The sequence below is a fragment of the Hyphopichia burtonii genome (genome assembly GCF_001661395.1).
Source record: "Hyphopichia burtonii NRRL Y-1933 unplaced genomic scaffold HYPBUscaffold_5, whole genome shotgun sequence".
NCBI lineage: Eukaryota > Fungi > Ascomycota > Pichiomycetes > Serinales > Debaryomycetaceae > Hyphopichia > Hyphopichia burtonii.
The window spans coordinates 69,525-81,564 of NW_017963732.1; the positions used below are offsets into that span (position 1 = coordinate 69,525).

At 35.0% G+C, this 12,040-nt stretch overlaps 6 protein-coding genes across 6 annotated transcripts; 3 read left to right on the forward strand and 3 right to left on the reverse strand.

Moving 5' to 3' along the window:
• Window positions 1-135: 135 nt before the first annotated feature.
• On the reverse strand, window positions 136-1,491 carry HYPBUDRAFT_140420 (SCF ubiquitin ligase complex subunit). Its single transcript, XM_020219747.1, has one exon. The coding sequence runs from the start codon at window positions 1,463-1,465 to the stop codon at window positions 188-190; it is 1,278 nt and encodes a 425-aa protein (XP_020075363.1). The 5' UTR covers window positions 1,466-1,491; the 3' UTR covers window positions 136-187.
• A 52-nt stretch (window positions 1,492-1,543) lies between these two features.
• On the reverse strand, window positions 1,544-2,731 carry HYPBUDRAFT_153217 (uncharacterized protein). Its single transcript, XM_020221425.1, has one exon. The coding sequence runs from the start codon at window positions 2,715-2,717 to the stop codon at window positions 1,593-1,595; it is 1,125 nt and encodes a 374-aa protein (XP_020075364.1). The 5' UTR covers window positions 2,718-2,731; the 3' UTR covers window positions 1,544-1,592.
• Window positions 2,732-2,859: 128 nt separating this feature from the next.
• Window positions 2,860-4,321, forward strand: NMT1 (glycylpeptide N-tetradecanoyltransferase). The gene has a single exon (XM_020221426.1). The coding sequence runs from the start codon at window positions 2,894-2,896 to the stop codon at window positions 4,226-4,228; it is 1,335 nt and encodes a 444-aa protein (XP_020075365.1). The 5' UTR covers window positions 2,860-2,893; the 3' UTR covers window positions 4,229-4,321.
• A 144-nt stretch (window positions 4,322-4,465) lies between these two features.
• On the forward strand, window positions 4,466-6,255 carry PWP1 (rRNA-processing protein; the record flags this gene model as incomplete). The annotated part of the gene is made up of 1 exon (XM_020219748.1): window positions 4,466-6,255. One exon carries the CDS (start codon window positions 4,466-4,468, stop codon window positions 6,176-6,178), a length of 1,713 nt encoding a protein of 570 aa, XP_020075366.1. The 3' UTR covers window positions 6,179-6,255.
• Window positions 6,256-6,801: 546 nt separating this feature from the next.
• END3 (End3p) lies at window positions 6,802-7,935 on the forward strand (the record flags this gene model as incomplete). Its single annotated transcript, XM_020218790.1, has 1 exon — window positions 6,802-7,935. One exon carries the CDS (start codon window positions 6,802-6,804, stop codon window positions 7,933-7,935), a length of 1,134 nt encoding a protein of 377 aa, XP_020075367.1.
• Window positions 7,936-8,008: 73 nt separating this feature from the next.
• On the reverse strand, window positions 8,009-8,857 carry ALI1 (Ali1p; the record flags this gene model as incomplete). The annotated part of the gene is made up of 1 exon (XM_020220185.1): window positions 8,009-8,857. The coding sequence occupies one exon, from the start codon at window positions 8,855-8,857 to the stop codon at window positions 8,009-8,011; it is 849 nt and encodes a 282-aa protein (XP_020075368.1).
• Window positions 8,858-12,040: the final 3,183 nt, after the last annotated feature.

The following is a 12,040-nucleotide window of genomic DNA, read 5'->3' on the forward strand; positions in this document are numbered from 1 at the left end:
CTAAAATTTTGATAAATCAAATTTTCCAACGAACGATGGTTCCAACACAAAAAAAACTTTTTTTTCAATTGTTCTTCCGTTTACGCGTTATGTTCTGATAATTACCCAGTGATATCGAGTTAAGAGTGGGTGTATGGGTGTTTTGGTATACATTTTAGCAGTAATCTATAAAGCAGTTCTATATACATTAATTATCAAGGTTATAGCTTCTAACTCTCAGGTACTTGAAAGCAGTTTCATTTCTGAGGGTGAAGACAGTCTCCTCACCTATACGGTCGTCATCGTCATCGTCATTAATTTTTTTACGGATAGCGTAGTATTTGATCCATTTTAACTTATTGTGTTTATAGATTCCAGCCAATGGTTTGATTTCGAAATGGTAATGGAAGGCATAGTACGGGACCGAGCCGTTCTCAATAACAACGTGGACTTCGTCTGATAGTGAAAGGGTCCAGCGACCGTGGTATATTCTATGGCCTTCCTTAGGTACCAATGGGTGTTCTTGAAGAATGGTCCCCACGCTTTTTTGGGAATTATATTTCAGTAGTTTCGGTACCACTTTATCCGGTTCCAAGCTGGATAGAACCTTAACACAGGTACCATCTGGATAAAATCTTATGTATCTATAATACGTGATTGTTCTGACTGGATTAGACCAACTAAGCGAGTTTTCTGCTTTCCCACCTTCACTATAGTAATTGACCACACTTATATAGCATCCATGGAACTTTATGAAAGGTCTGTTATGTAGCATATACTTCCACAGGTTGTTATATTGCGGAAGAATCTGTAATTGGTCTAGAGGCACCGGTAAGTCAATTGTGGGATTTCCGGGAGTTTGATTGCTTTCAATGTAAACTTTATTCTCGTAATAATTCTGATTAGGGTATATCAAATAACAAAGTTTCCTCCAAACGTTTGATTGTGCTAAACCCAAGTAAGCATTTTTTTTACAAGTAATTGAAAAATTAAACCAAGATTCGCCGCTAGTAATTAATAAAATCTCAAGTATTTGTGACCAAATATCATTGGGAAGATGGATGAGTGGTGAGACCGGCTTGATATCGGCTACCTCTTCATGATTATCAGTTCCCAAATTTGAAAATTTTATAGTTAAATCAACATGCTCAGGATTATTCGGGTCGGGTGCACTAGCTTCAACATGTTCAAACGATTGTAGAAGTTCATCCACATTTATACTCTTGACCGCTTTCTCATCGACCCTCACTGCAGTGTTTTTACCGGCCTCCTGCTTCAACTTATTTATATTATGGGGGACTTTTTCGTGTCTATAAAGCAAATCAACCTGATCATTGATCTTGAATGCTTTTCTATAAAATGCGACTGCATCCGACATCAACCCGTGGGTTTCTTTCTCCATGGCCTGCTCAAAGTACCCAATTGCTTCATGGTCGCTTTCTGAGAGACCCAGTGGTATGCTGGCTTGCGATCCTGGGTCTTCCATGGTTTATCGGTGGTGGTTGCTTCTCCAGAATGCCCTTTATTTCATTCTGATTTTTTTCTTCCTACAAAAAATGAGCTTCTTTTATATACAGGTATTTTTTTTTGCAATTAACTGATCTTTAAGCTATTTATCCAAGAATGTCATCTAGGAAGTCCTGGTCTGAGTTGTGGGGGCGACTCTTGGGCTGGAGATTGGTGCTGGTGCTTTTGTCTCCGTTTTTTAGCTGTAAGTCATTCATCAAGTCATCTAGAGACACCTCCTGAGGCGTATCTTCGACGTTGTTGGGGTTGGAATTGGAATTGGACGGGGTGCCCAAGAGTTGGTCGATATCTCTTTCGAAGTCTTCGTCTCCGATCTGGTCGTCGTCGTGGTGGGCAATTATCTTTGCGTTCAAGGCATCGAGTTGCTGACGGTCATGGACATTGATATTATTGATCTCAAGAACTTTGCCCTTGGACTTGGTACTGTTTTCGGGATTGAACGTTCTTCTCATTTGATTGTATAGTTCGTTTTGACGGGCCTTTGCGGTTCTCTCGGCGTCCAACTTCTTTTCTTCCTCGCTCAACTGTTTGATGTGCTGCTTGTTGTTGGATGGTTTTTCGCCCAAAACAGATTTCCCAATGACAAAGCCATTCAACTCGTCGGGACGGATCTTGTCAAGGGTTCGTTCCTTTTGTTTCCGGCTGTAGATATCGTTGTAGTCGTCCTTGTTCTTCACGGTATCCTTATAGCTCGAAAGACCGTATTCTTCAAGAAGGTTATCCGAAATTTTGGCTTTCAAGAGTTTTCTGGGTTTGGCCCTGGTTGGGTCCTTGGTTATAAACTCGTCCAACTTGGGTTTATCCTCTTCTTCTTTTACGTCTTCTTTTAGATCCATGTCCTTTTGTTTGCTTTCTTCGGATCCAAGGTAAATTCCGCTTGCTTCACCGTCTTCCTGCTCTTTTGATTCATTTGGCTGTTCTTGTTTCTGAGCCAAGTCCGCCAATATCTGCTGTTTTACTTTTTGCTTCTGTTCTTTCGAAAGCTCGGTTTCTCCCAATTGCGGATAGAAATCATTGATAAACGCATCATCTTCTTCCGAATCCCATTCCTCATCATCACTGTCTTGCAACACGATCCGCGATTGGGTTGTCTGTTTCTTGCTGGACCATTTGGGTCTCACCACGGGCTCCTGCACTGGCTGTAGAAGACCATGTTTCTTCAAATACTTTATTTTGGCCTTTCTATCCCACTTTGACTTGTTCAACACCATTTTATGTGGTACGAGATATAGTTATAAGAATTATTATAATGCTTTAAAAAGCAAAAAAAAAAAAAAAAAATTTTTTGAAAAAGTATGAGGAAGGAACGGCCAGATAATCAACGCGAGGGAAATAAAGATGTCCAACTCATTAATTCAACAGTGTTTGATTAAAGTTATACATAAGCATGTCGGGTGAGCCACCAAAGTCTATTCAAGACTTGTTGAATCTTTTATCAATGGGTGAACAATTAAATGATACCCAGAAAAAACAAATGAAAGACTATAAATTCTGGAGTACCCAACCAGTTCCAAGATTAAACGAAGAAATTGATTCCGAAGGACCTATCGAAGTTAAGAAACCCCAAGATGTTCCTGATGATCCTTTGCCATTGTTGAAGGACTTTGAATGGAGTACTGTTGATGTTGAAGATTCAAATCAATTAGAAGAAGTTTATAATCTTTTATATGAAAATTATGTTGAAGACCAAGATGCAACTTTCAGATTCAAATATTCCCACGAATTCTTTAAATGGGCTTTAAAACCTCCGGGATGGCGTAAAGATTGGCACGTTGGTGTTCGTGTGAAAGAAACTGGTAAATTGGTTGCATTTATTGCCGGGGTTCCAATCACTTTAAAATTAACCAAGTCTAATAAAATCATTCCAAGTGTTGAAATTAATTTTTTGTGTATTCACAAAAAATTACGTTCCAAAAGATTAACTCCAGTGTTGATTAAAGAAGTAACTAGAAGAGTTAATAAACAAGATATTTGGCAAGCATTATACACTGCAGGTATCGTATTACCTTCACCAGTTTCAACTTGTCGTTATACTCATCGTCCAATAAATTGGTCAAAACTTTACGAAGTTGGATTTTCTCACTTACCTAAAAATCAAACTAAATCATCGATGGTGGCTAATTATGCCATACCAGATAAAACCAAACATGAAGGCTTACGTCTTATGAAATCAGAAGATATTGATCAAGTTTATGATTTATTATCAAGATTTTTAGAAAGATTTGAATTAATTCAAGTTTTCGATAAAAAAGAATTGGCCCATTGGTTGTTGGGCGGTGATAGCACTAAGGGTGATTCATCGGTAATTAAAACTTATGTTGTTGAACAAAATGGTAAAATTACCGATTTTTTCTCTTATTATTTATTACCTTTCACCGTTTTAGATAATCCTTCCTATAACGAATTGGGAATTGCCTACTTATTCTACTATGCTTCTGAATCTGCCTTTGGTGATGACGTTGAAGGTTACAAATCTAGATTAAATTCCTTGATAAATGATGCCCTCATCACTTCCAAACAATATAACGTGGATGTCTTCAATGCCTTGACTTCTCAAGATAACCCTTACTTCATCAAAAGCTCGAAATTCGGTAGTGGGGATGGTTTATTGAACTATTACTTGTTCAACTATAAAACTTGGCCCATCAATGGTGGTATCGACCCTCAAACTAAAGAAGTCATCGATGATAAAAGTAGTGGCTTGGGTGTGGTCTTATTGTAATTGAAGTCATCCCCATGTCATTCTCTAGACCCTATAAATATACTTATAATTCTTTCTTGTTGCAAAATAATTAGTCTGAAGGTCAAACCTGTAAAAAAATTGCAAAACTGTAGTCCATTGAAATTTTTTTTTTTTTTTTTTTTTTTTTTTTTTTGGTAGCCTCATCTCATTGAAAAATCAAGCTTTTGATTTAGTTCAATCCGTCAATATACTTTTCCACTAAAAGGTAACAGCATAATGATTTCTTCTAGTAGTTGGGTTCCTAGAGGCTTTGCTTCTGAATTCCCAGAAAAATATGAATTGGACGATGCCGAAATGGAAAGAATTACCCAAATGGCTAATCTTGAATTGAACGATGCCAGAGAAGATTTGGCAAATGAACAAGGCGAAGAAGAAGAAGATAACGATGAAGATAAAGATCAAAAATTGAAAGAGCAAATTGAAATTGACGACGATTTAAAGGAATACGATTTGGAAAATTATGATAACGACGATGATACCCCTGGTGAAGCAGTTTCGATGTTCCCGGGATTATCAAAAGATGCTCAATTTCATCAAAATGGAGAAGAAGATGCTTATTTGACTTTACCAAAAGATAATGAATTACAAGAAGAAAAGAAAGAATCTCAAATATATCCAACTGATAATTTAGTGTTAGCAACCAGAACTGAAGATGATATTTCTTATTTAGACGTTTATGTTTATGATGATGGTGCTGGTGCCCCACAAGGATCTAATGAAGAAGAAGAAGATAAATTGGATCAGGATGTTGCTAAAGGTTTAATAAGAGATTCTAATTTATATGTTCATCACGATCTTATGTTACCTTCTTTCCCATTATGTGTTGAATGGATTAATTATAAACCAGGTCAAAATGATTCAGAGGATATTGGTAATTTTGCCGCTATTGGTACTTTTGATCCCCAAATTGAAGTTTGGAATTTAGATTGTATCGATAAAGCTTTCCCTGATTTAATTTTAGGTGAACCTCAAGATAATTCAATGCCTGCATTAAATAAAAAGAAAAAGAAGAAGTCTAAATCTAAATCTCATGTCACAACTCACCATACTGATGCAGTTTTATCTTTAGCTCATAACAGATATCATAGAAATGTTTTAGCATCTACCTCAGCCGATAAAACTGTTAAATTATGGGATTTAAATAGTGGGACTGCTGTAAGATCATTAAACACAATTCATAATAACAAAACCGTTTCTTCTTCACAATGGCATCCACAAGAAAGTTCTATTCTTTTAACCGGTGGTTATGATGGTACTTGTGGGGTATCTGATGTCAGAATATCTGATGTTAATCAAATGACTAAAAATTATAAAGTTAGTCCTGGTGAAGAAGTTGAAAATGTTAAATGGGGTCACAGTTCTACTCCAGAACTTTTCTATGCCGGTACTGATAATGGTAATGTTTATTGTTATGATGTAAGAACTTTAGATAAACCTTTATGGACTTTACATGCTCATGATGCTGGTATTTCTTCATTAGAAGTCAATGCTCATGTTCCTGGTATGATTGTTACTTCAGCCATGACTGAAAAAGTTGTTAAATTATGGAAATGTCCAAATAATAATAAAGGAGGTCCATCCATGGTTTTATCTCGTGATTTTGGTGTTGGTAATGTTTTAACCTCTGCATTCCCTCTGGATATCGAAGTTGCTGGTAATTTAACTGTTGGTGGTATTACTGGTGCTTTGAAAATGTGGGATATTTTCTCTAATAGATCTGTTCGTAACTCATTCCGTGAAGAATTGAAAACCTTACAAAAATCAGCTAGAGAATTTGCTAAAGAACAAGGTAGAGCATCAAGAATTGCCAGAAAATATCAAGGTGATAACACTGTTGAAAGTGTTATGTCCGTTGAAGCTGGTAGTTTGGAAGATGATTCCGATTCTGATGGTGAAGATGCTCATAATGATATGGAAGAAGATGAATAATTCACTTGATTATCTAATTCCAAAAATATCTATCTTTTTTTTTGTTCTCTGTATATTATTAAAAGTAGACCTTATTTAGTTTAATTGCATTTTTTGTAATAATAACATTGTATATTGTAGTATATTTTGAAAAATTTCAATATTTGTATAGTTTTGACAAAAATTGCAAAAAAATTCGAAATACAAATTGTGAATACAAATCATGAAAACGTCAGAAGAAGAAACAAATCTGTTCTCCCAACATTTTAAAAATGCCTACATCATATTAAAGAAAGAATCTGTTAGGGTCTTAGATAGGGTTCTAAGTTGGTTGCAATTCAAAAGAGCAGAAATATAAAAAATAACGACATGATTGCTTAGATTTTGTTGAGAAATTAGATCATTGAGTAAATGAAATATTGAGCAAATAAATAATTAAGCAACTGGATCATTGGACCACCTCGTTTGAAGCCTTAGCTGGCAGGTGGAAGTTACGGTAGTGATTGTTATTTCAGGAAAGCAGCCAAAGGGTCGCAAAAAACACCCATGCACCAGTAAAAGGATCAAAACGAACAAGTTTTTCTTTGCTTCAACGAACGATTAAAAACTTATCTATAGAGATACAATAAGTGAATACATTGATAATGCCACGTTTAGAGGATTGGGAAATCAAGAAGTATTGGGAAATATTCCAAGGCTTGAACCCGGTAAATAATAAATTGACTGGAGATAGAGTCTCGCCAGTTTTAAAGAATTCAAGATTAAGAGATGATCAATTATCTAAGATATGGGATTTATCAGATATAGATAACGATGGGAAATTAGATTTTGAAGAATTTTGTATTACTATGAGATTAATTTTTGATTTAGTAAATGGGAATCAGGAAAGTGTACCCAACCAATTACCTAATTGGTTGATACCATCATCCAAAGCACATTTAATACAAGCTAATCAAGCGGTTGCTAGCGGGAATAATACTTACGGGTCGAATAATACTACTGATGATGAAGAAGAGCAATTATCTGATGATTTTGATTGGTATATTTCCCCAACAGATAAGAGAACCTATGAATCGATTTATAATTCGAACAGTGATTCCTACGGAAGAGTTAGATTTGATTCATTAGAAGGATTATATCAAACATTAAGTAAAGTACCTAAATCCGATATATCATCCGCTTGGAATTTAGTGAATCCCAAATCATTTGAAACCATTGACAAAGATCAAGTATTAGTATTTTTACATATATTAAATCAAAGAGAAAATGGGAAAAGAGTGCCACGAGGAGTGCCAGCATCGTTGAGGGCCACATTTTCTAAAGAGGTACCCACTTATGATTTAAATCAACCACAAGCAAAACCAATAAGTGAGACAAGTAGTAAGAAAAATTTTGCAAGTAATTATTTGAGTAGAATTGGACAAGCCAATAATGAAAGAGGCACTGATTTTTCAGCTACTGAAGGAACTGATTGGGAAGAGGTTAGATTAAGAAGAGAATTAGCCAATTTAGAAGAAGTATTGAAAAAAGTACAAGATAATGATCAAGGTAAGTCAGGAACTACCGAGCTGCAAATGATAAAGTATGAATATGAACAATTACTTAAATTTAAGCAAGAGAAATTGAATAAAGTGAGGGAATCTAGTGATAAAGATTTGAGTGATGTTAAGAATGATATTGAATTGATTGAAACCCAAGTGACTACATTAGAAGGTTTTTTAAAAGAAAAAGAAGGCGAATTGAATCAACTTAATCAAGAAATTCGAGCATTAACTTAGTATACATATATATATATATATATATTATAGTGATGATTTTTTAAAAAAATAGAATAAATAAATTATGCAAGGCTTATTTTTTTTCACCTTCATCAGTTTGAGGTTCTGGTTCAGGAGTAGGTAATTTAAAAGATTCCGGAGTGAAATCTTGACCATCACCCACTGGTTCCCAAGAGGTTGAACCAACGGTAAAGTTTCTCCAGGCTTGGGTTAATTCCAAAGGTTCGTAAACAATTCTCTTTTTTTCTTCATCGTATCTTACTTCAGTGTAACCGGTAGTTGGGAAATCTTTTCTGAGCGGATGACCTTCAAAACCATAATCGGTCATGATTCTTCTTAAATCAGGATGGCCTTCGAAGAAAACCCCGAATAAATCATAAGTTTCTCTTTCAAACCAATTAGCCCCTTGGAAAATTGGAACAATCGAAGGAACTGGACTTGTTTCACTGGCATAGGTTTTAACTCTAATTCTTGAATTATGACGATAAGATAATAAGTTATAAACGACATCAAAACGATTAGTTCTAGAAGGATAATCTGCTGCCGTGACATCCATACAAGCTTTAAATTGAGAAGAAGTATGATTTTTCAAGAAAACCATCACTGGTCTAACTGCGGAAGGAGCAATATATAAAACCAATTCATCTTTCCAAACACTAAACTGTTGAATATATTTTGGTAAACAACCCATGATATATTTACCGAATTTATGTAATTCTTCAGTTTGTTCTTTATATTTTTCAGTTGGATTAACTAAAGGAACGTGAATATCACCCTTTGATTTTCTAGGTAAGTTATTTAAATTTACTAATTCTTCTTCTTGACATTTTATGAAACTACTGGAGAAAAACCTTGTTGCTGTTGGAGTGACTTTTGTTAGATTGGGGATCAATCTTTTATATAAGTGTCTGGAGGTAATCATTTGATGGATATGGTGGGTAAGTTGAATGAAGTAGAATTTTTTTTTTATTTTTCACCTGTATACTGCTCGATTACTAGGATAAATTTATTGAGTTACAATTGGACAGCCCAAAGGCGGACAGAGTACACGACCCCACGAGAGAAACCTCCGTACAGCCAATCAAGCACCCGTGCACCATAAACAACACCCGTGCACCAAGACTTTCTTGAGGGGTACGCGGATACGAACCGGTGTAGAAGTAAGGAAGTGAAGATATATCGATAATTAAAATGATCTCAGAAGGTAATAAGTGTGATAATAGCATCCCGATCATATACCCCTGCACCACCGCACCACCAGATTAATGTGAAACATACGAAATTGAAACTTCAATAAGGTTAATGAAACAATTGGTGATACAATTCATACCAGTAATAATAAGATCTATATTGCAGCATCGAACTGCAAGTGCGCTTTTTAAAAAAGAAAAAGAGTCGCCAATTCATAATTAATCCTGATGGAAATCGTATGTTTTATTTTAATTTGTAATACATTTTGGTTTGAATACTTACCAGCAATTTTTTACACAAGGGAAAAGGTTGATAGGACCTTAACTTTGCAACCATTAAGTGGCCATTTGCTCTCAGGTACCAAATACGCAAGATTCCGCAAAAAAGAAAAGAACAGTTAGTACTCTGAGCATATTCGAGTACAACCTCAAGTAAGAAGTAAGAAATACCTGTAAATAAGAAATCGATACAACCGAGCAAAACAAATCGTCCCCTCGTGCTAGCCACGGGTTTGCTTTAGTGATTCCACGGTGCTCCACGGAGTAATTGACTTAAACTATTACCCAACTGCCCAACTGCCCTATTGCCCTATTGCCCTATTGCCCTATTGCCCAACTGCCCAACTTGCCTAACTGCCCAACTTGCCTAACTGCTCGACTTGCCCAACTGCCCAACTGCCCAACTGCCCAACTTGCCAAATGGTCAAGTATAACCGGTTATTCGATCCTTCGACTAGTCGAGTAGAAATGGAAATGCTGACTTTTAATCCCTAGCGCGTAAAATTGGCTTTATCCATTCATCACCTTCTGCTAAGGCTTCATTATAAACTGACTCGAGCAATGAAGGTTTAACGGACAAAGAATTAACAAGGCACCCATTGATTAATGCTATTGCAACGACAGCACAACAAATCCTTTAGAGCAATACCTCATACCCCAGGCATAGACATATAGACCGACCTCAGGCATGTACCAGCTGGGCAATACGGGGGGATCTCAACTAGTCGTGTGATGGGGGTTTCTTTTTTTTTGTTTGTTCTGGCTATTTTTTTGGGCCTTCTACGTACTCCGTCACAAATAGTTTACGATGAATGCAACACCTTTAAGTTTCCCAGGTATTAATAATAATCCCATCGCTTCCAAGCCATCCTGTTGCCATGCTGCCAGGGCTATATGATGTTGTTATTGTTATTCGTTGATTGTTACTATTAATTGTTACTGCGTTGTTACTGTATTGTTACTGTATTGTTACTGCGTTGTTACTGTATTGTTGGGACTGCTGCTGCTGCTAGTGCTGCTGACTAGAGTTTTTTCTGTTTTCAATGTCTCCTGCACCTTTGAATAAACGATGCACAGATTTTTATGGCGGGCAACAATAAAAGTTTAAATTGATGGAAAACAAAAAGCAAAAACCACCAATTCGAAAAGCTAAACAAGACAAAAGGATGAAAAAAGCCAAAAAAAACAAAAAACAAAAGGATGAAAAAAGCCAAAAAAAACAAAAAACAAAAGATGAAAAAAAAAAGAAAAAAAAAAAAAAAAAAAAAAAATGAACAAAAAAAAGAAAAGATAAAAAAAAAGATAAAAAAAAAAGATAAAAAAAAAAAAGATAACAAAAAAGATAAAAACAGATTAACAATTTATGCAATTACTCTCATTAAACTAAAATTACAACATAAATATATGACAAAAGGACACTTTACCACTTAAACAGTTAAACAGCTAAACAGTTAAACAGCTAAACAGTTAAGCCTCCCACAATACAAAAAAATGCTCCCGGATATCGATCACACAACCAGGGTTTGTTGTGAGAACCACACAAATCAACCCCAATGCACACTTAAATCCACATTGGGAAATCAATCGAAGGAAAGCATCAATTAATCTAACGTCTCAACCTTTATTATTCTACAAAGAAAAGCAATTTTGTTCGAAATGTACCACTACAATAGATCCCTCCCACTACGCTTACGCTTTTCCTGTATGCTTCTTCCACTGCCGGTTGCATTTGTTTTCTCTTCCCCATCTCTACGTCTATTACTTCTATGTTTATGTCTGTCTCTTGTTTCTTCTGCTTTGTAACTTTGAATATTGAGTCGCACAGCTGCTTTTATTCTTATTGTCTGGAGTTTACTTTAAAGTTCTGTTTTTTTTATTTTTTTTTTTTTAGTTCTGTTTTTTTTNTTTTTTTTTTTTTTTTTAGTTTTTTTTTTTTCTTTTAGTTCTTTTTTCCAGTTCTTTTTTTTAGCCTTTTTTTTAGTCTTTTGTTGCATCAAAGCTCTGCTTTCGCTAGTCATGCTGATTGAGTTTTGCTGAGTTTAATGGTTGTCAATCCCTGATATATACTGTCTTTTGCTCTTTTAGTCGATATTTCCAGATTCATTCATTCATTCTTCATTCTTCTTTCTTCTTTCCTTCTTCTCTTCTTTCTTTTTTTTTCGACGCTCTTTCATTTCCTTCCTTTCTCCGAGTTGAATTTTTCAATCCTTCATCTGTCCAGTTAGTCTTCTCTTTCATAACTGGTTCTACCTCGACAAATAATTTTCCGAAATTTTGCACCTTTCTCAACTTTCTGGATTGAAAAACTCCCGGATCAAATTGCAAATATTTCAATTTGATGAATATCATGAGATACTAAGTCCAGTCCATTCATTTGTTGCTTATTCATTGCTTGTTTATTTATTTATAAGTATATTCAATTATATTTAATCATATTCAATTATATTTAATCATATTCAATTATATTTAATCATTTAATTACATTTTTCATTTAACTACATTTTTCATTTAATTACATTTTTCATTTAATTACTTTTCATTTAATTACTTTTCATTTAATTTCATTAAATTACATTTGTCACTAATTATTTTTCATTTAATTACATTTGTCATTAATTATTTTTCATTTAATTACA

What these genes read in the sequence shown, in the direction of transcription:
- HYPBUDRAFT_140420 (XM_020219747.1), bottom strand. Translation starts at nt 1,465, where the DNA reads ATGGAAGACCCAGGATCGCAAGCCAGCATACCACTGGGTCTCTCAGAA.
- HYPBUDRAFT_153217 (XM_020221425.1), bottom strand. Translation starts at nt 2,717, where the DNA reads ATGGTGTTGAACAAGTCAAAGTGGGATAGAAAGGCCAAAATAAAGTAT.
- NMT1 (XM_020221426.1), top strand. Translation starts at nt 2,894, where the DNA reads ATGTCGGGTGAGCCACCAAAGTCTATTCAAGACTTGTTGAATCTTTTA.